Source organism: Apodemus sylvaticus, chromosome 19 (genome assembly GCF_947179515.1).
Source record: "Apodemus sylvaticus chromosome 19, mApoSyl1.1, whole genome shotgun sequence".
Lineage (NCBI taxonomy): Eukaryota > Metazoa > Chordata > Mammalia > Rodentia > Muridae > Apodemus > Apodemus sylvaticus.
The window spans coordinates 19,553,925-19,577,607 of record NC_067490.1 but is presented as its reverse complement, the minus strand read 5'-3'; the positions used below and the strand labels follow the sequence as shown (position 1 = coordinate 19,577,607).

At 44.3% G+C, this 23,683-nt stretch overlaps 1 protein-coding gene across 1 annotated transcript in view; it reads left to right on the top strand.

The window, feature by feature from the left end:
• Rtkn2 (rhotekin 2) overlaps positions 1–23,137 on the top strand; it is a 63,699-nt gene extending 40,562 nt beyond the window's left edge. The window contains exons 8-12 of the mRNA XM_052164189.1: positions 4,513–4,619; positions 5,527–5,658; positions 16,037–16,199; positions 20,533–20,640; positions 22,039–23,137. Coding sequence (XP_052020149.1) covers positions 4,513–4,619; positions 5,527–5,658; positions 16,037–16,199; positions 20,533–20,640; positions 22,039–22,571 — 1,043 coding nt within the window. The 3' untranslated portion in view covers positions 22,572–23,137. The remainder of the gene's footprint in view (positions 1–4,512; positions 4,620–5,526; positions 5,659–16,036; positions 16,200–20,532; positions 20,641–22,038) is intronic.
• The last annotated feature ends 546 nt before the right edge of the window (positions 23,138–23,683 follow it).

Here is a 23,683-nt window from a genome sequence, read left to right as displayed (position 1 = left end):
CTTGTGTCTTGAGTCAGTTCCAGACAATGTCTTCGTAGGTCTATGTGGACCTAGTCCATATGCGAGCTTTATAAACGCAATATCATCTCCCCCCCCCCCCGCCTTTATCATTCAGCTCCTGCAGTATTGTCTGCCCCAAGTCTGTTTCTCCCACAGACTTCTTTTTCTCTTGGTTTTAATGCTCATCCCTGACACAGGCCCGGCAGCCTTACCCACTAGTATGATAACTAACTATCCCTTAGAAATAATGGTGGATTTGCATAGTCTCTGTGGCAAGAAGTATGAACAAATTGAGTTTTCTGCTCCTGTTTTCTCTCTTTCTTTCTTTTTCTTCTGTTTTTGCTTTATATGATTCAGTCTCTGTTATTTAGTGCACATACTTTTTAAATAGTGTTTTTATTGTTAGTTTAATATATATTTTTACATTTATATATTACATATATGTTATATGTACATATAACATACATATATGTATGTGTGTATATGTATGTGTATATATATGGCCTGTCTCTTCCAACAAGGGGTAATTACTTTTATTATTTGAATTTCCCTCTGTTGGTAAAATTATGCACTATGTTGTAAATACCTTGGAAATTGCTCTTAAGTTGTAATCGCCAAAATAAACAGGAAGAGATTGTTTTTGCCTTTTCTAAGACAGCATGGAAACTTTAGAATGGTTAGACTGTGTTTCCCTAATCCATGCATTCTGGCTATAGAATATAATTATAATTGTGTTTGTTTTTTAATTTCACAGGGTACATTGAGCTTGACCTAACCTTACCTCAAGCTCTAAGTGTAGGGGGTTACTTTTAATTTCTATATCTTGAACTTTGGATTCCATTTTTTTTCTCAAACCAGTCCTTAGAAACAGTTTCTTTTAGAAAGTTTGTTTTCGGGGGGCTCCTGGGGCTTTTGATTTCACTTTTGAAAGGCATTCTTAAGGGCCTTATACTTGGTACTTTGATTCCCTGTCCATCTTTTCCCCTTGGTTCAGAAGGAATGTTTAAGTATTTTGAGATGTGTTGGGTACAAGGGTTGAGAGAGGTCATGAGACACAGACAGAGTGACTGGGGCAGTGAAGCTGTCCTGGGGATGTGACCAGAGAGGGAGCTGACAGGGGTGGGGGTGCCAGGCGCACGGGCAATGCCATACGTGGACCGTGTACATAGGGTCCCCACCTAAGACAGGGGTTGGTTTTATAAGTGCAGAGATTGCTACTCAGCTTAAGGGAGTGTCCTAGAGACCCTCTTTCTTGAGGGAAGCACAGAGAAGCTGTGGCTGTTCTGTTCCTCAGTAGTCTGAGGCTGCAAGAAAGCCCAGGGGAGAGGCGGCAGGTAAAGGCAGAGTACATGACGCCTGCGCTGTGGAGCTGGGGACCCAGCATCTCCAGGATGGGGCAGGGTGGGATGTGCCACACCTACACCTGCTGTCAAGGATGTGACAGGAAGGGATTCTACATCTCCAACCCCTTCTCAAGGGTGATGCAGGACGGGCTCCAACATCTCTAGGACGCTCAGGAGGGGAATCCGCATCCAGCATCCCCCTCTCAAGGATGTTCCAGAGGGGATTCCCTCTCCCAACATCTCCATTGAAGGATGCTGCAGGAAGGAAAATTTTTTTCCCCTTCCTTACATAAAATCTGAGCTCATTTTATGAGATGCACATTATTAGATGTGGTGTGTTAGGTTCAAATACATTATTGATTGCACAAACTTTATGGACTTGCCTGCAAATCTAATCATTTATGATTCTGCGTCATGGGGAATTACATTCTAACTTAAAAAAAAGAAGCAAGTCACAGATATTTATAACATAAGCCATTCATAAATTTGAGGTTCCTATATAAAAGAAATTTATGTGTCACTCAAAGATGCTGGGCTATGGAGAGTTTTTATTTTGCTTAATGCTCGTTGCAGGAAAGGTGACTCCCACTTACCGCTCTGTGTCTGTACTTTGGAATCGCTGTGTGTTTTGTGTAGATGCATGGATCCTACCAGGCCACCTTTACTAAGCCCTGAATAAAAAAACGCATTTCCATTAGTCCCAGAAGGTAGGATATTGTGGTAGTCCATACAGACTGATGCACGGGGACGTGGTCAAAGCTCTGTAGTTTTATCTTATCTCTTTATTTAGGCTGGTTCCCTCCTTGACGGATAACTAAGCTCTGCTAATTTATACACTACTGTATATCTTAGTGTATGCTCAGTATCCTGGTTAGTTTCTGATATCATCCTGACAGGCCTAGGAAGAACCCCTTTGAAGAATTTCCTCCATCCGTTTGGCCTGTGGGCATGTCTGTGGAGTGTTTTCTTGCTTGCTAATTGATAGAGGAAGGCCTGGCCCACTGTGGGCAGGACCATCCCTACGCAGGTGGCTCTGGGCTGGATAAGGAGCCTCCTTGCTGAGCAGAAGCCAGAGAACAAGCTGGTAATTAGCCTTCCTCAGGTTCCTGCCTTGATCCCGCCCCTGACCTCCCTCATTGAAGGACTGTTATCTGGAAGTGTAAGCTGAACGGAACCTCTTCTCTCTGAATTGCTTTCGGTCACCGTGCCCATCACAGCAACAGAAAGCAAACTAGATGGCAAAGGAACTGTATTTTTATGGGAAAAAAAAAGGTTTTTTTTTTTTCAGTGTCCCTAAGACTTTAAGTAAATAATGATCGCAGCCAACAGCTAGCTGTCAGGATGCAGCGAACATTCAAAAAATCTTTTCTCTGTGGGACAGCCTGAGGTGAGGCCATGCCCTGGGTATTTGTGCATACCCTAGCCACAGACTACAGTTTCCAGTGCTTTCCTTCCATATGGGTATCTGTACCCATATGGATCTATACCTACCGCTGTGCCACCTCGGAGGAATGCCAGCATGTTGGGGGTGGGTTGTTTGTTTTAGAGAGGACTTTTCAAAATAATCTCCAATTTAGAAAAAACAAGTTTATTGCCGAGGTCTTCCCTCCTACACACACATACACACACACACACACACACACACACACACGAGATACCAAGTTGCTGTAACACACACACACACATACACACACACACACACACACACACGATACCACGTTGCTTACAGCGTGTGTAACAAACCCCAAGAACTTTAACATCTGTTAAGTACCGTTGACCACCGCCACCCTCCTCAGCAAGGCGATGAGACCCATGCTTCCCGCCCTGCTGCAGCGATGCTCCTTTGGAAGGACGCAGCGCCCCGCATCAACTCCTAAGTCTCGCTCTTGACTCTCACAAACCTGGCATCTTTAGAGAGACTTGCTGGTTATTTGGTAGGAGGCCCTCCTTTGTGCTTGCCGGATGATGTCGGCTCCTTGTGTGACTTGACTCTATCTCTACGGCCATGCTCTCTGCCTATTGGGGGTTAAGGTGGCCTCTGTCGGTTAAGGTTGTCTTCTGACTCTCTCGTTATAAATATGCATTCTGCGGTTGGAGCGGGAGGCTCTGAGATGTGTAAGTAGGCGTTCCCTGTTGGCCTTGCTGTTGGTCTGAGGACTGTCACAACATGCCAATGTCCTTGTTCACTTTGAAGTCGCATGTTGTAGAGGTGGCAGCAGGGAGACAGACATTCAAGAGGCTTGAGCCCTTCCAAGGCCCCTCTTGGAACATTTCCTTGCCTCCCTGGAATACTAAGATATTCCAGCACATTGTGCTCCATCCCAGATTGGGGGTGGGGGCACCCTGGTTTCCGCTCCCTTTTCTTGGTGCACTGGTGAATCACCACATCATGGTGTCGTTTCATTGCTCTCGGGGACTGGGGCCGCCCAACCAACATGGTCTTTTCTTTCTCTGCTCGGTTGTAACTCCTCACACTAGCCTACGCCAGGCCTGCACACCCTGCTCACTATAATCTCTCGAGGCTGTTCAGCTGCTGTGTAAACTCTGCCTTGGTGTGAACACCCCTTGGCTGGCTCTCTGAAGTTCTGCTGACTTACGCTGGTAGTCCTCCTCTCCCTCCTCCTCTCCCCACTCCCCCTCTTCCCTTCCCTCCTCCTTCCCTTGTGTGATGTCATCAGCCAGTGCAGTCCTAATAGTTTCTTCCCTTCCCTCTCACGGGCTCACCCTCAAGCCTGCCCCTCATGGCTCACAAGGACTTGTTCAACAGGAGCCCGGGAAGGGGTGGGCGAAGGTGATTAAGTGTCTCAACATGGGTAAGATAATGTTCTGCTCAGAGGCTCGCCTTACTAATCATTATAATAACGATCAGATCAAGAAGGGAAATCTGGTGACCACCAATCACTTTGTGTAAAACTCTGAACAATCCCCTTGAATCATTCTGAAGTCAAGAGACTAAAGGCCGCTGCCCTCTTCCAGTTGACCACTGTGTTGGTCAGGCCCCGCCCTGACCGCTCTCACGTGCTTGTATGCTCCATTAGCATTCAGGTAGACAAACCTGTACGTAAGACGAATGTTAAACTATGTTAACGGTAAAGAAAAAACCATCGTGTGTAACAACCTTAATCGTCAATTTATAACTTCCCTTTTCCTCCCTTTGTTCTTTAAACAGAGGACCGCTCCTTTTGGCTTCCCTTGTACGGCAACGTGTGCTGCCGGCTAGTGGCCCAGCCGGCTTGCATGGTTGAAGATGCCTTTGCGGGATTCCTTAATGAACAGGTAGAGCACGTCGATATCCCTTGGCTGTGGGGTACCACTCAGACCCTCTACACAGGCTTTTGCTCGAGGGGCCTTTCTGCAAGTGTTAGTTTTTTAAATACTGCCGTGAAAGGTGTGGGATTGAAGGGGTGGGGGCTGGGTGACTGTGGGGTAGCCTCTCCAGTTCTCTCTGGTTCTCCATCCCACAAGCACAGGCCCAGGATCGTGGCAAGGATTCTCTTCTGGAAACTGACCTCAGCTGCCCAGCGCCTTTCACATAAAGGCTCTCCTGGCAGACAGCCTTTGGCACGGTTGGAGCCTCTGGGCTTCCAAAGCTGCCTCTGTGCCACCTCCTCCTGATTTATTCATAGTCATAGTTATTTATATTCAGTAAATAATTAATTGTGGGCTTCAATGAATCAATAGCTTTTTTTCCTAAAAGATTCCATTAGAAGGAAAGAAAATCTGCATTCTTACCAGGTAGTCAATATCCTCTAGTGTTCTGGAAAAAAAAGGGGAGGGGAGGGAATTATTTTCAGTGTGGAGAGAGTTATTTTTATAATTTCCCTGAGTCTTTTGATGAATTGCCATGGAATTCTAAGCACTAGATTCTAATAGACTAGCTTCCCCAAATCTGTGTTGATTTATGATTTTCTGTATGTAAAATTGTATGGTAATAATTACCTTCATTTTGCTTAATGCTTCTGAGAATTCCAGGCGTCTTCTCTGCTCTAGGGTTTGAGGTGCCCAGACTTAACCGCACCGCCGACGCTTAGCTAATTCTGCCCCCATTTTTCAAGTTCTAAAACTGTAGCTGAGTATGTAAATCCTGAGCTGGGTTTAAAGTTAAGGTGGTAGTAATTTAAATTGATATTTGATAGTTGCTTGACCTGTTTGTTTGTTTGTTTGTTTGTTTGTTTGTTTGTAGCAAACAGGAAAAGGTCTGGTTGGCTGGAGAAGGCTGTACTGTGCCCTGAGAGGGGGTAAACTCCGCTGTTTTTATGGTCCAGAAGAAATCGAAGCTAAAGTGGAACCTGCTCTTTTGGTTCCTGTTGACAAGGTGAGCGGCACCGCTGGTCCAGGGTGGGCACTGAGCCTCTGAGCTGTAGCCCTGACCCTTTGAGATGCTGTATTCACAAGGACGCTATGGCTCCCACAGGTTATGTTCCTGTATGTTCTTGACATCCTTGAAGTCATAAAGAAAAGGAACCAAGGGCTGTGGAGATGGGTTGTTCTCTTTCTTTGCACAGAGAGGCTAGTGACAGGGTGAAGAAGACCTGCTAAGGGACAGGTCTTAAAGGCTAGAGTATGACCCCCACCTTGATGAGATAGTTGTGGCAGCTGGAGACCTGGCGCATTGGTTAAGATGGTTTCCTGCCCTTGCAGAGGGCCCTAAGCTAGTTCCCAGCACCTACATCCTGCCGCTAAGGTAATTTAGCTCCACCTCCAGGGGATCCTGATACCTCTTCTGGCCCCCAGGGCAGGTACACAGAGCATATACAATCACAGAGACAAATGCGTAAGGGAAAAAAACCTTAAAAGCCCTTTTAAACACTACTTATATCTTTTCATGAGGTTAAAGGATGCTAAAATATAAATCATCAGCCCAGGCTATGGGGATGTTCTTTCTTGTTACTACTCAAAGGAGTTTGTATAAAGACCCTGTCGTTTCTCGTGGGATGAAGGGGCAGTGGTCCAAACCAGCACAGGAAAGCTTGGCACAGCACTTAGAACATGTGAAGGCGCAGGCTGCACTTAAACTGTCCCACCCAAGAGTCCACCGAGGATCCTTATCCGGTTTTGACACAAGAAAGCAACATCGTTGTCTAGTTACAACCTTTTCACGTAGAATTCTGTAGGGAAACGATTCAGCACAGGACAGACCGAGTTTCTTGACTTCGCCTCTCTTGCTACATGTATATTGTATGCTGCCCTCCGCTGACAGAACCTTCCCTAGAATACTTCCATCTATGTCTCTGGAGCCACATCCCAGTTGTGTTTTAGCCGTTTCCGGTAACGAGGTCTATCTGGACCACATGATTGGATAGGACCCGCTGCATCCTTTAGTGGTGTGCTGCCTACCCTTCTTCTCTGAAGAGTGACCCGTAAAGTCACGTGTGATTTTATGTAAAAGTCATACTCCAGAAAACATGGGAACAATGTTCTTTCCTGATCTGTCTGGACGTGAATTTAGTTCTGCCATCTTTTCCAGCAATGTTTTTATCTATCTCATTTTTAGAAATTTTTTTTATTAAAGATTTATTTATTTTATATGAGTACACCATTGCTCTCTTCAGACACACCAAAAAAAGACATCAGACCCCATTACAGATGGTTGTGAGCCACCGTGTGGTTGCTGGGAATTGAACTCAGGACCCCTGGAAGAACAGTCAGTGCTCTTAACTGCTGAGCCATCTCTCGAACCCTAGATTTTTTTTTTTTTTTTTTTGCTCTTTACCCAAAGGAAGTTGTGTAGCAAGACTTTTTAATCTCGTAGTTTAAGTCCACTTAACTTAATTTTTTTATTTGCAAGTTCTTCATGATAAAGTTTTAATTAAAAAAAGTCTAAAGAGTTATTTTTTAAATACATAAATAAATAATGCCTCCATATTAAAATATAATGAATTTATCTTGGTTTAGAAAAATGGGTTTATAGAGTAAGTAATTTTATTAATGAAGAATCCATATACTTTCTCATTTGCCAACTTTGTATTTTGTTTTGTTCATGCAATCTCTTTAGTCTCTTGCTACTTTGAAAAATTCAAATGTATAAAAAGGTTGAAATGGAAAGCCAGCCACCTATGGCCTTGAACAGACAGGACTTCCTGGAGTCTGCCCTTCAGGCCTTCCGCTGTTGCTAATGGCTTTCTCTCTCCTGGTTATTTTTCTTTCTGGGTCATTTGAAAATCAGTTGCCAACAGCCCGTTTCTACTAACAGAATACTTTGTATATAACTAACCTGATCACCTACAGGAAGTCTGTTGCTGATGCAGTATTACTGCACAGAGAGGGATTGCCCCATGTCCCTAACACAGCTGACTTCCATTGATTGATTGTTTTGCTCCAGGACCCAGAGGCACCCAGGTCCTTTGCCTCTCTTACCTACTCATGTCCTAGCCTGCCTTTGTTTTCCCTTGGTGACCCTGACATGGTTTGTAAGTTCAGGTCATCATGTTTGAGGGGGAAGTGTAGGTGACCAGTTGGTTCCTCACATTCAGATCAAGTGTTTCTTTGACTTGGGATGACCTGGGTATGAGAACATGCCTGTGGGTTTGTATTCCATAGCTGGGCCGGAAGACTGGAACCCCGCCAAAGGTTTCTTTCGTTTTGTACCATTTTACCTTAGGCATACGCTAAGATAAAATGTAGCCTAAACAAATGATGGGCTTTAAATTGTAGTGTGTGTGTATGTGTGTGTACTCATGTACCCAACATACATCAGTGTGCAGTATGTTCTAGCAAATGTGGTGGCTAGAAAGTATCAATCAGATCGCTCGGGGCTGGAGTTCCAGGCACTTACAGGACACACAGCCATGAAATATGGCCGGGATCCTGTCCTCATAAGCAGACGCTAAGCGGTCTTCGGATACCTCACCGTCCTCCTAGCCCCACAAATGACACTTTCAAACTCATTTGCTTTCTTCTAGAAAAGGTATTATAATGGTCAGCTTGCCTCCTCTCAGCCCTATGGTAGGGCTGGTGCCCCGCTGTTCAGGTGTATCATTTCTGTTTGACATTGACATTGGGTCAAACTTGTCAAACTAATCAAGAATATGAGGTGACTCTTTTCTGAGAAGGTAGGAAAAGATAAAAATCATTGAGCTCGGTATGTATATGTATACTATACATATACAATACACACGCATATATAGATAGATATAGATATATAATTTTATTTCTTTTCTTTTTATTATTTTTTATTTATTTATTTATTTTTTTTTTTTTGGTTTTTTGGATTTTTTTTTTTTTTGAGACAGGGTTTCTCTGTGTAGCCCTGGCTGTCCTGGAACTCACTCTGTAGACCAGGCTGGCCTTGAACTCAGAAATCTGCCTGCCTCTGCCTCCCAGAGTTCTGGGATTACAGGCATGTGCCACCACTGCCCGGCTTATAATTTTATTTCTTGATAGATACACTGCTGAACAGGTCTGGAAGGCAGAACTAAACTTTTCCTCTCTCCATATCCATCCCGAATGGGATTTCCAAATGTAAAGCAGCTCGGAGCAGAAGGGAATCTAAGCTGGAAGCCACAGGTGAGATAGATGAACCTGAATCCAGCCTTTCTCCTCTGAATTCAGGAGGGCTTTGAGGTGAAACCCGCCTCCGTTGCCACAGCTACTGCCTCTGCACTTCCTCTCTGAGGGTACAGATGTCATTTCAGGAGAGTGGCAGCAGCAGAGTTTGCATCCCGCCAGAGCTGACAGCCTCTTCCCAGGTGATGGGTCGGGTGGCCCAGGTGGCTGATGGTGCTGTCCCCTCAGTGCATTAGCGGGGCGCTGGGGGTCTTCCTCCTGTGGCAGGGCCCGTGCTTTTGCGCAGCTCACCTGATTGGATGTTCACAGGGAAATTGTGTAGATTTGGTCTTAGAGCGGGAGGAAACACCCAGGAGTGACATTTGACCTCTACAAGCGTGAAAGTGCTTTACTAGTCAAGTGTTAGGATAGGAAACAGGGTTGAGTCTTTGAGAGCTGCGGTCTTGTTGCGATTTAAATACTAGACATTGGCCACTTCAGTATGTTCACACTGGGATTTGGTTTTCTGGCCGCGCTCTCCTTTGCCGCCCCCTCCTCCCTCTGCTGAGCCCTCCCCCTCCCTCTGCTGAGTCCTCCCCTTCATCTGCTGAGTCCTCCCCCTTCATCTGCTGAGTCCTCCCCTCCATCTGCTGAGCCCTCCCACTCCCCCTCCCTCTGCTGAGCCCTCCTCTTCCTCTGCTGAGCCCTCCCCTCCCCCTTCTGAGCCCTCCCCTCCCTCTGCTGAGCCCTCCCCCTCCCTCTGCTAAGCCCTCCCCCTTCATCTGCTGAGTCCTCCCCTCCATCTGCTGAGCCCTCCCACTCCCTCTCCCTCTGCTGAGCCCTCCTCTTCCTCTGCTGAGCCCTCCCCTCCCCCTTCTGAGCCCTCCCCTCCCTCTGCTGAGCCCTCCCACTCCCTCTGCTGAGCCCTCCCACTCCCACTCCCTCTCCCTCTGCTGAGCCCTCCTCTTCCTCTGCTGAGCCCTCCCCTCCCCCTCCTGAGCCCTCCCATCCCCCTCCTGAGCCCTCCCCTCCCCCTGCTGAGTCCTCCCCTCCCTCTGCTGAGCCCTCCCATAACACCTCACAACTTTCTGCTCACAGTAAACTTCATCAATCAGGTATTCAAATCTGCCACACCTGTCCCAGGCATATTGACACCCCCTAAAACATGATGGTTACGCCATTGCTTATTCTGTTTTGCTCATTTCTGAAAGTGAGTCAGATGTGCAGAAAAGTCAGAAGAAACAGAGAAATCGGCCTCGCAGCCAGCGCCTAGATTCAACAGGCCTGCGGTGTTTCTCTGTCTCTTCCCTGGTCTCATTTCTTTGCTGATGTGTTTGAACACAAGGCTGTCGCACCTCCCTGAGGAACACAACTTGTGAAACAGCTATTTCACGCCTGTGTTGTAACAGCTGAGAAATGTAACATTACGGTCCAACATACCTATAGTCCATCTTTAAATTACCCCTGCGTTGCCCAAAATGGCTTCTTGGCTAGATTTTTTTAATGCAGGACTTTTCTGATTAGCTTTCCTTCCCCAAGCAAGGTGTAAGAGTGTCTTGCTGGTGCCATGCTGGCCAGGGGACTGCACTGTAGTTCCCATAGACTGGGCATTTCTCTGTCCCCTCCCCATTCTCTCTAACTATGTAATAAACTCATACATTTTTGTAACTAATTATTTGGCTTTTAAATGCATGGTAGATTTTCTCGATGGCCTTTTCTCATGATGTTCAAATAAAAGTTTTGTTTAAGGCCACCATAAACACTATGTGAGCAGCTAAGTTTGGTAACTGCTAAGCTATGACATGTCTGATACAGTTCTCCAGTTGGATTGCAGGGAGGGGGGCTCTACTCCCTGACTATAATTCTTGTCCTTCTAAATGGCATTTCCTGGAAGGCCAAGTCGGTTCATTAATTTTCATAGGGAGCCATCTGTGGAAATGGTCACATTAAGGGAAGAAAAACCTAAAAGCTATTCCCCACGTACTTTCAATCCAAATTTGAAAGGGTGATTTACTTGAAAGTGATTGCTTCAACTTCAAAAAAAACTTCCCTCTGAATGTTGTTTGGGCAAGACACTCAATGGCGGGTACTTAACAACAGTCTCCATGCACCACAGAAAGTGCTTTATTAGCCAAAGCTTTATCCATGGCTGGTGGGGTAGGAAAGAAGCTAGAGTCTTCGAGATCAGCAAATCCGTTTTGATTTACATACTAGACATCAGTTGTTTCAATAATGGATCTGTGCTGAACCAATCAATAACTCTACTTGGTGTAATAGGTTCTACTGAATTGTCTCAAACATGCTTTTAACTACTATATTCATCAACCCCTTTAGAAAGCCCAGTGGCTGCAGATCGCACGGCATGCTGTCCCCATTCGTGGTAGTCATTTTGATATCGGAAGCCTGTCAGCTACACAGTTGTCCTTTATTAAATATAGCCACAACAACTGTTGTTTAGTAGCGTTTTTCCTTGAGGCATTTACATCCACAGACGCTATTGACAGAAATTGAAAGTAACTATTTCAAACTGATATTGGCCGTGCCTGACACTTGGCTTAATCAATGACTGCGCTGTACAGAGCTCAGACGTCCCCTCCGTGTCCTGTGGATGTGCGCATGCTCCGACACCAGACCCGTGTCAGCCCTGGTGTCGGTTTTAAGCACCGCTGTTTTCATTCCGGATCATCCAGGCTTGAGACTTGTCTTTATGATATATTGTGAGGAAGGAAAGAAATGTCGCTGGTATCACAGACAACTCAGAGGCAAGAAAGACTTTTTACAACATATTTTATTTTTTAATTTTCAAGAGAGTCAATACAGAACGCTGTAATTGAGCCCCTCTCAAGCGTACTGTCCTCCCGTACAACCCCAAAGATTTCACTCGTGTATCTCCCAGTTGTATAATGACAAAATATATTTTATATACATGTAGTCATATGTAGTTAATATAATAATAATAATAATAATAATAATGCAGACAGTACTCCCATTTCCCAGTAGAAGGGATTTGAGGTCTGATTCCAGATAGAGGACCCTACTTGAATTGGTTGGAGTTTTGAATGTCCTTTTTGCTGTTTCCCATCTCCTTTCCCCAACACACCGTCAACATAGTTTATTTATTGGAGAAATAGTCGTTCATCCTACAGAGTTTTCCATAATCTGAATTCTTCTGTTTGCATCTCTGAGGTTTTCGAATGGTGGTTGGGGTTGGTATGGCGCAGGAGTGTATTTTGAAAACACATGTCTGTATACAGAGGTGTAAAATACACCCGAGCCTGCGGCTCCTAACGGCACCCATCTGTGCTGCTGCTTAAGATGGCTGCACCCATCTTTTACTGCCAACTGCAAGCCGCCAATATCTTAGCATCCTGTGTTTCCTGCTAGGTTACCTCTAAGGTACCTCTCTGGGAGGCAGCAGGATGAGCTGCGTGCATGTGTGTGTGCATGTGTGTGTGCAATGCGTGTATGTGTGCATGTCTGTGTGCGTTTGAGTATGTGTGACCAAGACAACGAACATCCTTCAAAAGCGGCCATCGAGATAGTTTATAATTCTTGCGTATTTAGAATTCAGAGGCCAGGCACAATCTAACCCTCTCCCTTGTTTTTCTTACTGATGCTTCTGTTGTCCCAGAGGCTAACGGAGTCCCGCAGGTGGTATCCTTGACAGGAATCTGCAATCTTCATTTTCTGGTGGGACAGGAGACTTGAGCATCATCTTCTCCCATGGTGACTCAAGCATTTTCCCCAGAGTGTTTGTTTTTTTTTTTAGGAAAGGCGCTTTAAAAAAGCCATAATCTTGGTGCGGCAGTAGGCTTGTCTGGAGAGGGTGGGACACTTTTTAATTCAGGGTGATAGAAGCTAAAAGGAAACTTCCCCGTGACCTCAGAGTGAGTCTTTGCTGCAGAGTTGAGCTCTCACGGCCTTCCCAGGGAACCCTTCCATCTTACTGTGCAGCAATGGACAGGGACATTCCCAGGGGCAAAGTCAGAGCAAGCTGCCTGTCAGAATCTCACCATAATCCCAGGTCCATCACAAACCGGAAGAGCTGAGTAGGAAACATCCTCGGAGAACGGAAGTACCGCGCATGCCTAGTGCTGTCAAACCAAACCGACTCTTTGGATGGTGAAAAGGTAAAGCAGGAATCCGGGTTCCAACATCTGCTTCTCTCTTGGAATGTGTGTGAGCGATGCGCTTGCGTTAGAGGCTGGTCCTGGGCTCCGCACTGGTGATGGATGCACTTAACCTGTGGTTCTTCTCTGGTCTCATTCTTTTCTTCAAAACCATGCAGCCACTTCCTGGGTACCAGATACTAAGTGGTCCTTGAGATGGGACAAATGCGTGACTAGGTAATTTCCAGACTGTTCGCTTTTGTGCCCTGAGGAGAGACATCGAGTGTCTGTCCTTGCTGTGAGTTTAGGATATAGGTTCCGAAATTTATCCTGCTCTTTTCTCATGACTTTGTCTTTGGAGGAAGGTGGAGGTGAGCCTGGTTTGATGTCAGCAGTGAAACAAGCAGCTTGGGTGGACTTCAACCCCTGACAAGCCATACCTGTGCTAATCTCTTTCTTTGACAGTGTTTAATTACAAACACTTCCCATTAGTTAGATTGTCTGGGTGAAAACATATAATTTAATCTAAACTCTGCATTTCATTTTTACTTGTTAACAAAAGCAAACAAAGAATTTGACATATGCCATTACTCGTGAGTCAGAGACAGGCAGCTCGCTGAGTTTGTACCCAGCCTGGTCTACATAGTGAGTTCAGGCTAGCCAGATCTACATAGTGAGATCCTCTTTCAAAACAAACAAAAGCCCTACCTTTGGATGTTTAAAATCTGTCGCGATGGCTGTGGATACTATAGTTAACAGAGGGTGCTATGTTAATCTATATTGCTGACAGCATTTACTATTTACTTGGGATATAAATGGTCTGCTTCTTCATTCTCTGCTTCAAGTCACTTCATTAGAAAGAATACTTTGTTGAATGTATAAACACTTACGTGCAAAGAATCCCATTTTCTTTATTTAGTACTTGAATCTATTTAATCCCATCTACAAGAGTAATCAGAAATTTATGTTGAAATGAAATTAAGTGGAAATAGTCAAAGACTCAGAATATTTCTTTAACACCCCCCCCAATTGAATTTAACTTTCAGTTAGGATGAGAGCAGTATCCTGAAGATTTTTCTAAATCGCCCTCTGCTGCTGATAATAAAACTTTATTTTAAAAGAGATTGGTTGGTGGTGCTTGGTTGATTGGTTATTGGTTGATTTGGTTGTTGGGTAGTTGATTGGTTGGTTGGATAATTGGTTGATTGGATCTTGTTTGTTTGTTTGGTTGGTTGGTTGGTTGTATGATTGGTTGAGTAGTTAGTTGATTGGTTGCTGTTGTTTGGTGGTTGATTTGTTGAATGGTAGGTTGGTTGATTGGGTGTTGTTAGTTGGTTGGTGGTTGATGGGTTGGATGGTTGGTTGGTGGTGGTTAGTTGGTATTGCTTGGTTAGGTAGTTGATTGTTGTTTGGTTGGTTGGAAGTTGATTAGTTGGGTAGTGATTGGTTGGATAGTTGGTTAGTTGTTGGTTAATTGATTGATGGTTAGTGGTTGACTGATTAGTTGATTTTGGTTTTAAAGGATGCCATTTAGCAGACAGTGTTTTACCTTTTTATGTCGTATATATGATAACTGAGATAATTCACACAGTTTGTTGCCTACAGGTAGGAATATGCAAAGACCTTGTTACTATAAAATCGTTGTGTTGTCCCTATGTCCCATTGCAGTCTAGAAAATGTCTGCACTCCCTGACTTCCCAGTGACCAGCAGTCAGAGCCATCCCAAGATGGCTACCAGTTCTTATGTTTTGTAATAGTCTGGAAGTTCAAAGACACACAGCTGCTTTCTGCAGCAGACGTGATCCCATGGGATTCTGGAAAAATCAAGACCTGTAGAAAATAATTTCTGATATGGTACAGATAGTGTTCAGCTTCCAGGATTTACCCATTCATCAGGGAATAAAGTTTCCATTCCAATCCCACAACTTCCCCAAAACTCACAACACAATTGTTGTAGGTGTGTGCAAATGTGGGCTATTACTTTCCCCCACCCCCAATCGGCATCTGTGGCTGCAGGCCTGTGCATTCTGCACACACTGCAGAAAGGTTAACTTCCTCTTTCCAGACTGGACTGTATTCAAGGGAGCCTTTGGAAGCTGCTGGGTGTCTAAGTGAGACAGACTAGAGTTGTGTTGTGCTCTTTTGAAGAGTGTATTTGATATTTTATATCAAATACAATAAAGTACACCATTTAACTTTTTAAAAGTTTTTATTTTCCAATTTAAAATCAAGTTTTACATTTTTAAAACTGTTTCTAAAATGGTCTAAATGGCCTCTGTGTCTCCCATTGTGTTTCCACTGGACAGGGCTGTCCTCGGATGTTGGAAAATGACCCTTCTGTCCCAGACGTCATTCCTCCAACATTCTTCGGTCTAAGCCACCTGCCCTTGCTGTCACTACTTAGCTGTCTGGGACATGGGGATTGGCCTCCGCCTTCCAGCACTGTGAACGTCAGGGTGTTGTCCTACCTGGTACCACTCAGAAAGGGGTTGAGATTTCCAACAGGACTGACACCATTTTTCTTGGCGTAGAGTGTTATGTCCATCCTCAGAGGAATAGCTTGAACATTGGGATGTCTCTAAATCACACAGATCTTGACCCGTGAGCATTACAAGTGAATGTGACATGTGAAAGGAATGTTATTGATGAAAGCCTATTTGTTTGTTTGTTTTTTTTGTTTGTAACTGTGACATTTTTACCACTTTAACCAATAACACTGTAATATGTATGACTATTGGAATAAAGAAGAAACAGACTTGACTGATTCAATCTTATGACCGTTGGAAATACAGCTTATTTATAACCTCACTAAAGTCGTGCCACACTGCGCTCACTTCACCACAATTTTAAGATGTATTTAAAAAGCAGGAAGCCAAGATCCTAATGGCGGCTATGTCCCCCAAAACATGTAATTTTGAACATATCGTATATATTGTGTACAGTATACTCAAAACTCTTTTAATGAAAGCAGAAACATGTTTCTTGAAGGCATTCTAGATTCTGAGTCTGAATACTGAAAATTCTTCAAGAGACATATTTTACATTTCAAAGCACCAGAACTATTTTCTTAGAAACCACCAATTTTATCATAATTTTTAGGAAACCAGAATTCAGCCCATGGAAAAGGATTCGAAGAAAATGCACTGTTTCTCTGTCCTCAACACGGCGGCCGGGCGAGCGGTGAGTCACATCTTTGCGGCTGACAGCCTAGCGGACTTCCAGGAGTGGATGAGAGCCTTCCGGCAGCATTTCTTTGATCTCAGTAAGTAGATATTTGTGTTCTCTGGGTAGCAGTGTGTTCATGTGACTTGGGAGTCTGGACAGCAGCCGTCCAAATATTAAAATAAAGAACTCGTATCGGGGATTTTTTTTCTTTTTTTAAATTTCCCCAAAACCACGGCCTCGTACCACAGACCTTTTCCAGATAATGATCTGCTTAGCAGAGCCTCATTTTCAGTAAGCCTTCTGCTAACTGCTTCTCTGCTGTGATATCATCTTGTGCCTCGTGCAGAGATGAGTTTTCGCCCCATAGATGTCTTGTTTCCATCTCAGTAACACAATCCAGCTCCGTGCATAACATACTTCAGCATCTCAGGTTTTCTTCTCCACCCATGGGAACCTTGCTCACTGGTAGACTCTTGGCCTCAGTGATACACCAAGCCACCGGTGCATTATCTGTGATTTTACTTTGAAAATGGAGCTGTTGGTGACCGGCTGCCTCCTGATCCAGCTAAGCTTCCTGTTAGAGTCAGCCAGTATTTCATGTCTACAGAATGCTACAGGCTCATGCCGTAGAGTCATTGGCAAGCGACGGAGTGATTTATGGGCCTCTGTGAAGAGGTGGCACCTGCTGCTCTCCGGCAGTTCCCAGGCCTGCTCTGAAGTGCGCAGTCAGTGGATGTCGGGGAGGGGATTGGGAAGGAGGCAAGGACCAGGCACCGAGTGTGAAGATGGTTCAGTGTTCCATGCCCCTGATGGCCTCTCCAGAGGTCCCCAGGAGGTAAATTACTTGACTCTACTCCCAAGATGAGGAAAGGGAGACCCAGAGAGGCCTGTGGTTTGTGGCGTTGAACTAAGGAAGTCCCTTGAGGTGATTTCCTGAAGCCTCATCCTGAGGCATGTGGTGAACATCTTAAGTTCTTCTCCAGGTTTGCAGCTGTCCTGAGCCGTTTCGGCTTACGTTGCTACAGACCGTGTAGGCAGGAGTGACTTCAGAATCAGCCTATGTCCTCTTGTGCTGTTTCTCTGAGACTGGGTCTCACTACATCTTGGCCTCTGCCTCAGCTTCCCTAGGACTGACTCAGTCCGCATGCAAGGGTGGTGATGGTAATGAACACCTGTAGCTCAGGCTAGCCCTTGCCCTTGAAATCCTCTGGGATTACAAACTGCACCATTTAGACCTGGTCAAGACCCTCCTCTCTCTTGCTGATTGCAGTTAGACCTTTGACCGCTTTCCTAGTCTCTCTGATTCGGAGAGTCTGACTTACAAGAAGACACTTATTTTAAGAAGTGATTCTTGGCGGTATATGCTTTATATGGGCTTAATGACAGAGAAGGGAGCAGTTAAAGTACTAATCCAGAACATTCTAGTCTGACTGTCTGGGACCAGGGGAGGGCCCACTCTCTAGGTAACTTTTCACGTGTGTCACTTTGAAGCTAAACACTTTTAACCAGGTTGTGCCAACCTGGCATCTTTAAAGTACCACTTCCCTTACATAGTATACTTTGTATGTCAATAAAGCAAATATGGAAGTGTTTCTATTACCCAAAACATTACATTATAATGTAGTTCTCTAATTTTCTTATGTTTTTGTCATTTTAAAATTAACAATCAATTTTGTACCTCTCTGTGTTTCTCTGTGTGTCTATCTTTGTGTGTATGTCTGTCTATCTGTGCATGGGGGGGTATATGTGTATGTGTGTCTGATCTATAAGTATGTATATGTGTGTGTATCTATGTATGTATATATCCATCTGTCTGTGTCTGTGTGCATGGGTATGGGTATATGTGTGTGTCTGTGTGAATATGTATGTGTGTGTCTCTTCATCTGTCTGTGTGTACGTATGTGTATATGTGTAGTCTGATCTGATCTGTATATGTGTATCTGTATATGTATGTCTGTCCATCTGTCTGTGTCTGTGTGTATGGGTATATGTCTCTGTGTGTGTGTACCTGTGTATGTGTGTCTGTCCATCTGTGTGTGCATATGGGTATATGTGTAGTGTATCTATCTGTCTGATCTGTGTGTGTGTGTGTGTGTGTGTATCTGTCCCATCTGTCTATGTGTATGGGTATATGTCTGTGTGTCTGTCTGGTTTTTTTTGTGTGTGCCTGCACGTGCACATGCATGTGTAGGCATGTGTAGGGTACAGCACATGGGTGCAGGTCAGAGCACAGCCCTCTTCTCCCCCCGCATGGGTTCAGCATCGAGCCCCTTGCTATTGAGCCATCTCATCCTAATTTTCTTAGTGGCAAGTGTGCCCTCCTCATCCTGCTTGAAGTATGGTGTATAGTACAAAGTAGAAGAAGATAACAAGGATGGGATAGCATAAGAATAATTTAATATCTGGGTCAAATTTCAGTCCTTCAGCCCAACTTAAGAAGGGAAGACTAGGAGAGTGAGCTCATCAGAGTTCATGAGGAAGTGTTAATAAACAGGTATGCTTAGCCAGAAGAGCCCTGCTCAGGAGGCTGGGGCAAAGGAGATGGCCTTTACTACCTGACAGCTTATAAAGCCACCTGTTCTATAGTCGCTGGCTAGGAACGGGAGAGCAAAGAGAGAATGTTTAAACAAACCGATCATTAGAGGTTGTTTTTTCCCCCAAATATTTACTACAAATACTGGTTTACATGACCAGCTGAGCATAATAGATTATTGTAATGGGGAACACAGACAATAAATATTGGGGTAGGGGCAATAAGATGGCAGTGGGTAGCAATGCCCAAAGGCCTGAAAACCTCCATTCCATTCTGAGGGGACCTGTGGAGGAAGGAGAGCCAATTTCTGCAGGCTGTGCCCCTGTCACTCACAGTAGTGCCAGAGTGTGCGTGTGATCTCACACACACACACACACACACACACACACAGGTCTAATAAGGTAGCAGCATTGTGGGAAACATCTTTGATGGAGACCACGTTATGTGAACACAGTATGTCCTCCCTGATATTAACCTTGCGTTAGCCTATCAGCCATCATGGATTTCTGTGTAAACAGACTCAGTCACTGCAGAATGCTTCTGTTGTAAAATCACCTCTGACATGGGGAACACGCGGACGATGCAGGGTCATGTTCCCGACCTGAGCATGGTTAATCTGCTGTTTCTAGTGCAGCCACGAAGCACTTTATCTTAAGATCCCCCATGCAGAAATCATCATCTCTTCACAGCGTGGCACGGCTGGAACCTGAGAGAGAAGTGCCGGTCCGTTTAGAATGAGTCATTATTTTTCATTAAATACCATGTTTCTCCCACTGCAACAAAAAAGGCAAAAAAAAAAAAATGGCTTTTACATATTTATCTAAAATATAAAAGGGGGAGGGGCAAGATGCCAGCTCCCGCTTCAGGATTCAGACCCTAGGGAGGGACCTTTGCAGCTGTGTCCTTGGGGGGATTTATTTCCTGTTGGTGTGCTAATCAGCATCATAATAAAATACCCCCAAAAGGCTTTTTGATGTGTCTTAACTAGTTATGGTAATGGATTCAAAATGCAGGCATTTGTCACCATGTAGCAGGACAACAAGATGAATATGTAATAAACACAGAATGGCTTAAGATTTTTAAGCCATGGAAAACTACCTTGTTGGACAGATTGAATATGCACATTCAGGCTGCTGAAAAAAAGGGAAGGAAGTGTCAACCTTAGAAGGCGCCTGGTGTGTTGTCCCTACGAGTGATTTGAGATACAGGGCCGTGAGCCCGAATGATTTCTACAATGTCATTGGATAGACACACGGCATGCAGGGAGGCGATTCAGCAAGTACCAGACTTATTTAGCTATAGAGGAGAAGTAAGTCCCCAACTCTTAAGGTTTAGATAGTGACACAGTGATGACTGTTAAACAATTCTCATTTCTTAATTGGAAATTTAACTCAAAGATATGTCTGAGGACTTGAATTCTGTATTTCTTCCTCCGTCTTGACAGCTGGATTCCAGTGGGGATTTGCCTTTCAAACATCTGGATACTGGATATCTTTATCTACAGTAGAGAAGAGAAGCCGCATACACTTTCTTTCGACGTGAATATGACATTTAATGTGATTGTTGATGTTTTTGTGTGGTGCTGTGCTAGCTGACCTCGGGATCTCAGCGTCTACCCAGAACTGGTCTTTTGGTTGTTTAGTTGTTTGGTTAGTTTTTTTAATGAGTCACTCATGCAGAATCAGCTTCGGAAACTGGATGTGTGCTGGGTTTTCATGCAAGCTTCTTGAAAGCTAGGCTTCACTGATAAACTGTTATTTTCTAACACGCGCGCGTGCATACACACACACACACATACACACACACACACATGCGCATATGCGCACAAAGTACTGATATTGGTAGAAAATGAAATACAAAGTCTCCCATTTGTCCTGCTCCTTCCTTTTTCTCTTAGGCCAATGGAAGCATTGTTGTGAAGAACTTATGAGAATTGAGATTATGTCACCACGGAAACCACCTTTGTTCCTGGCAAAGGAGGCGACCTCAGTGTATCACGACATGAGTAAGTGGGTGGGGCTTGCCTCTTCCGAGCCATAGAGCGACATTGTCCACACCCCAGCCGCTTATTCTGTTGACATTAAAATGCTAAACTTCTTAGGGAACAGTCAAATTGAATAATAATAATATAAAAGGCTATGATTAGAGACTGAGGAGCTCATGTTTAATAGATGAATCAATACAAAATTAATGAGTGCGTATTTTTTGTAGTTTGAACTCTCATGGTCAAATAAAAAAAAACTCCAGGCTTGAAAGAATAAAGTCCTTAGCAGATGAGAGTCAGAAAATATGAACGTGCCGACTCTAAGATGTAATCATGTTTAGTTACTGTTTTCTCTGTTTTATCCAGTGGGTTTTGCTGTTGTTTGTTTGTATGACAAATAGGGATATATTAATGAATGGAAGCACTCACCTCTGGTCAAAAATAACTAGTTAAGTCTAATTCAAAGAACAGTCTTCCTTGAGGTTCTGTTTCACTTTCCCACACCTTGAAAGGTGTTACTCCTGAGGGGTGGCCTCCCAGATGGAGCTGCGAACATCTGGACAGTAGTGGCCGGACAGTATCTGCCTGTGCGTTTGCAGGGATGTGTGTGTGTGCGTGCCTTTAAAACCTCAGAGACTCAAATCAGTAGACCTTCATCTCAGAGTTCTTACTTTTCCCAGGGGAGTGTTGCCCGGCATCCGTGTCACCTGACGTTAGTGCGAGGGTTTGGGACTCCCGCCCTGGGCAACGATTTTGGAGGATTTGGGTCTGTTTGCTTTCCCTCTGCCTCACGCTCAGTAGAGACATCAAGGGTCTGTAGGAAAACCTGCTGACTCACTACTCCCATGCCCTTTATAAAGAGAGCTGGCAAAATACGGGTTTGAGTCTAGGAAAAGTTACTGTATAATAAATAGTTAAGCTGAGCCGGACGTGGTAGCGCACGCCTGTAATCCCAGCACTTGGGAGGCAGAGGCAGGTGGATTCCTGAGTTTGAGGCCAGCCTGGTCTACAGAATGAGTTCCAGGGCAACCAGGGCTACACAGAGAAACCTTGTCTCAAAAAACCAAAAAATTAAAAAAAATAAATAGTTAAGCTATTCAATAAGTTAAAATTCAAGAAGCGCTAGGAGGTGTCCGCCAGTGCTGTGTATGTGTGAACGCTATGCATTTTCTCTGTATATGTTGTATATACGATGTCTAATGTATACGTATAGTATATGAGACCCTTGCTTGGGGGCCCTCTTGATAGGGCTTACTTTCCTAAATCGGTGTTTTTATTACGTATCCTGCTCCCAGGTTTTTAGTAGTCATTATAGGTAGACCATTGATTTGGAAAATCAGAGCTTATTTAGATAAAGTACATATATGACTGCTTGATTTTTTTTTCCTTCCATAAAGTTTCTTCTTGAAATTCTTACAGGCATCGATTCACCGGTGAAACTTGAAAGCATAACAGACATAATACAAAAGAAGATCGGGGAGACCAACGGACAGTTCCTCGTCGGTCAGGATGAAGGACCCACAGCACCCCCGTGGGCCGCAGTCTTTGATGGCAGTCACCAAATGGTCATCCAGAAGAAAGTGTTGTCCCCAACAGACAAACCGGCCCCCGATGGGAAAAGGAAAAAGAGGCGAGCCCCGCTCCCTCCTACGGATCAGCCTCCCTTCAGCGCAAAGACACAGGGTAGCTCGGATGAGGCCAAGGCCCGCGGGGTCCAGGCCAGTGTCTCAGAAGCCTCCCCTCCAGATCCCCGACTGTCACCACCTGTGCATCCTCTCCAGAAACCAGTGGCTGCCCCTCGAAAGCTTCTCCCTGCCAGGCAAAGCAGTTCCGTCGATGGTGGGCACATGGACGCTAAAACCAGTTTTGATGCGAAGCCAGTGCCAGTTCCAAGGCAGAAATCCATCAGAGACATTCTGGACCCTCGATCGTGGCTCCAAGCACAAGTCTAGGAAGCTCGGACTGTGTAAATCCAGCTGTAAGGCTCTGGTCAGAGGTTATACGTGTATTGTTATGTAATTGTATAGGTAAAGACCAGAGCAGCTTCCAGAAGCCGCTAATAAGCTATTAGGTACAGAAAAGCACCTTTAAATAGAGAATTAGATTTTTCCTTCTCCTTTCCAGAATAGAAATGACCCCCCCCCCCCCACACACACACACACAGAGCAAAAGAGGCAGTTTCTAGACAGTATCCTACTTGTTGGAATGGTTAATTTATTCCTAATTTAGTAGCTGGTAGAAGAAAGCGTTGATTTTTTTTTTTGAATCTAGTAATATAGAATGTGTTCAATACAAGCCGTATTCTCACTGTGAGAATTTTAATACTTAATGGAATGTTTCAAAGGTTTTGTTCAAACCACAAATTATAGAATCCACCCAAGAAAATGTTTCCCTTCAGCTTTCTGGAATTCGCATCTAACGGTCCTCCCTCTGTTGTTTAACTAGATGTCTATAGGGTTGACCTTTTCAATTCCTGGGATAAATGTCCCAATATTAAACTCTTTGTCTTTAAAGGGAATTTGTAATCTGCTATTCAAAGTCATTTCCTTGATGAGCCCTGAAATCCTGTTGACTCTGCCGCTCGTCAGCGAGGAGGCGTGTGTTTCTTAGCGAGTAAAGTGGATATGAAATGTCCCCTCATTTCAGGGCTTGCTGTATGATGTGAATTTCTATTGTGGCCTCTGGTATTCAGGGAGACAAGAAACCGGTTAATGCCTTAGAATTTTACTTAATACTTAGTTTAAAAGCAGACGGCAGATTCAAAAATTATCAGGAAGGTTGACCACAGTAATTTTTAGAATTAACCTATTTTCAAATTTTTAATTAGATTTTCTTTTTTTCTTTTCTTTTCTTTTTTTTTTTTTGAGTAAGGGCTGGTGTCTATTATTGATATTGTCTGTTAAAAGTCATATTCATTCAGTCATCACATTGGCGTCATTTCCATAGGAGGTAATTTCCATAGCAACTAACCACAGTGACCCAAACAGGATTATGAATTAAATGGGAGTAACTAGCTGGAGGATGAATATCTTAAGTGGACAAAAAAAAAATCCACTTTTTGTAA